General features: G+C 51.4%; 1 protein-coding gene across 2 annotated transcripts in view; it reads left to right on the top strand.

Annotated features, from left to right (window-relative positions):
- The window catches only part of adcy8 (adenylate cyclase 8 (brain)), an 89,703-nt gene that overhangs the window by 84,312 nt on the left and 3,374 nt on the right, over nucleotides 1-2,017 (top strand). For both annotated transcript variants that reach the window (XM_014022033.1, XM_014022032.1), the window contains exons 15-16: nucleotides 703-849; nucleotides 951-1,043. In XM_014022033.1, the coding sequence (XP_013877487.1) occupies nucleotides 703-849; nucleotides 951-1,043 (240 nt within the window). The remainder of the gene's footprint in view (nucleotides 1-702; nucleotides 850-950; nucleotides 1,044-2,017) is intronic.

Genomic DNA, 2,017 nt, shown 5'->3' with positions numbered 1-2,017 from the left:
CAGGCAGGCAGGCAGGCAGGCATGCACATATAACGCATGTGTCTAGTGTCTCGAGCTCGGCACTCCCCCCGTGACATAAAACTCTTTTTTTCATTTTTTTTCCCAGTAAGAGGTTTTTATTTAATAGAATTTTTGAACAAAAATATCGCAATATATCGCGATATATCGTATCGTGACCCCTCTGTCATGATATGTATCGTATCGCCAAATTCTTMCCAATACACAACCTTAAGATTTATAAAGYTTTTAAAGCKTTTTAAGGATGTTGAAAACAGAAATTCATGTTCAGTGATAAAAACGAGGCAGAAAAAACTCAGTTCCATAAAGTACAAGTTGGTGAAATAACAAGTCATCAGCTGAAGGTCCTGGAAGAGCCGAACGTTTTGATGAACTGTTGAAATAAAACAAAAGTTATGAACGAGAAAGGTGCTGAAAAACGTGTAGAATAAAGAAAATGATCTGAATAATAAGAATGTTTGATAAACGTTCAAACTGTGATGGACTRTAAGGTCCAGAGAGTCCTGATCCACCTGTCCAACCTGGGAGAGGTCTGTGGAAGGTCCTGGTCCTGGTGTGGTTTCAGACTGCTGACCAGTGCAGTGCTGGTTTTAAATCAAACYTCTGATGAAAACACAGCAGGACTCCTGGTTTCTGTGACGTTTCAGGACAAACCGATGACGGTCTCCGTTCTGTCCCCTGCAGGAGCTGTACTCCCAGTCCTACGACGCCGTGGGCGTCATGTTCGCCTCCATCCCGGGCTTCGCCGACTTTTACTCCCAGACCGAGATGAACAACCAGGGAGTGGAGTGTCTGCGGCTCCTCAACGAGATCATCGCGGACTTCGATGAGGTGAGGAGCGTGGAGAGCAGAGCTGCAGGGACTCTTTGAAACTTGTCCACTGTCCATCAGAACCTCCTTCTTTCTGAATTTTTAAATGTGTCCTGTCTCAGCTGCTGGGTGAGGACCGGTTCCAGGACATCGAGAAGATCAAGACCATCGGTAGCACCTACATGGCCGTGTCTGGTCTGTCACCTGAGAAACAGGTGAGGCCTTTAGGGATTATTTAATCCCACGAGTTCTGTCACAATAAACTGAAGAACAGAGGACGTTCTGCTGGACGTACTTTACTTTGTAGTTCTCTAACTTCATCCTGTGAAGAACTCAGATTTTTGATCGTCGTCCTCCTCTGTCCTCCTCTGTCCTCCTCTGTCCTCCTCTCTGTCCTCCTCTCTGTCCTCCTCTCTGTCCTCCTCTGTCCTCCTCTGTCCTCCTCTCTGCCTCCTCTGTCCTCCTCTCTGTCCTCCTCTCTGTCCTCCTCTCTGTCCTCCTCTGTTCTCCTCTCTGTCCTCCTCTGTCCTCCTCTCTGTCCTCCTCTCTGTCCTCCTCTCCGTCCTCCTCTCTGTCCTCTCTGTCGTCCTCCCTGTCCTCCTCTCTGTCCTCCTCTCTGCCTCCTCTCTGTCCTCCTCTGTCCTCCTCTGTCCTCCTCTCTGTCCTCCTCTGTCCTCCTCTCTGCCTCCTCTGTCCTCCTCTCTGCCTCCTCTCTGTCCTCCTCTCTGTCCTCCTCTGTCCTCCTCTCTGTCCTCCTCTGTCCTCCTCTCTGTCCTCCTCTCTGTCCTCCTCTCTGTCCTCCTCTCTGCCTCCTCTCTGTCCTCCTCTCTGCCTCCTCTGTCCTCCTCTCTGCCTCCTCTCTGTCCTCCTCTCTGTCCTCCTCTGTCCTCCTCTCTGCCTCCTCTGTCCTCCTCTCTGCCACCTCTCTGCCTCCTCTCTGTCCTCCTCTGTCCTCCTCTCTGCCTCCTCTGTCCTCCTCTCTGTCCTCCTCTCTGCCTCCTCTGTCCTCCTCTCTGCCTCCTCTCTGCCTCCTCTCTGTCCTCCTCTGTCCTCCTCTCTGCCTCCTCTCTGCCTCCTCTCTGCCTCCTCTCTGTCCTCCTCTGTCCTCCTCTCTGCCTCCTCTGTCCTCCTCTCTGTCCTCCTCTCTGCCTCCTCTGTCCTCCTCTCTGCCTCCTCTCTGCCTCCTCTC

The sequence above is a fragment of the Austrofundulus limnaeus genome, unplaced genomic scaffold (genome assembly GCF_001266775.1).
Source record: "Austrofundulus limnaeus strain Quisiro unplaced genomic scaffold, Austrofundulus_limnaeus-1.0 Scaffold315, whole genome shotgun sequence".
NCBI lineage: Eukaryota > Metazoa > Chordata > Actinopteri > Cyprinodontiformes > Rivulidae > Austrofundulus > Austrofundulus limnaeus.
This window is presented reverse-complemented; position numbering and strand designations above follow the sequence as displayed.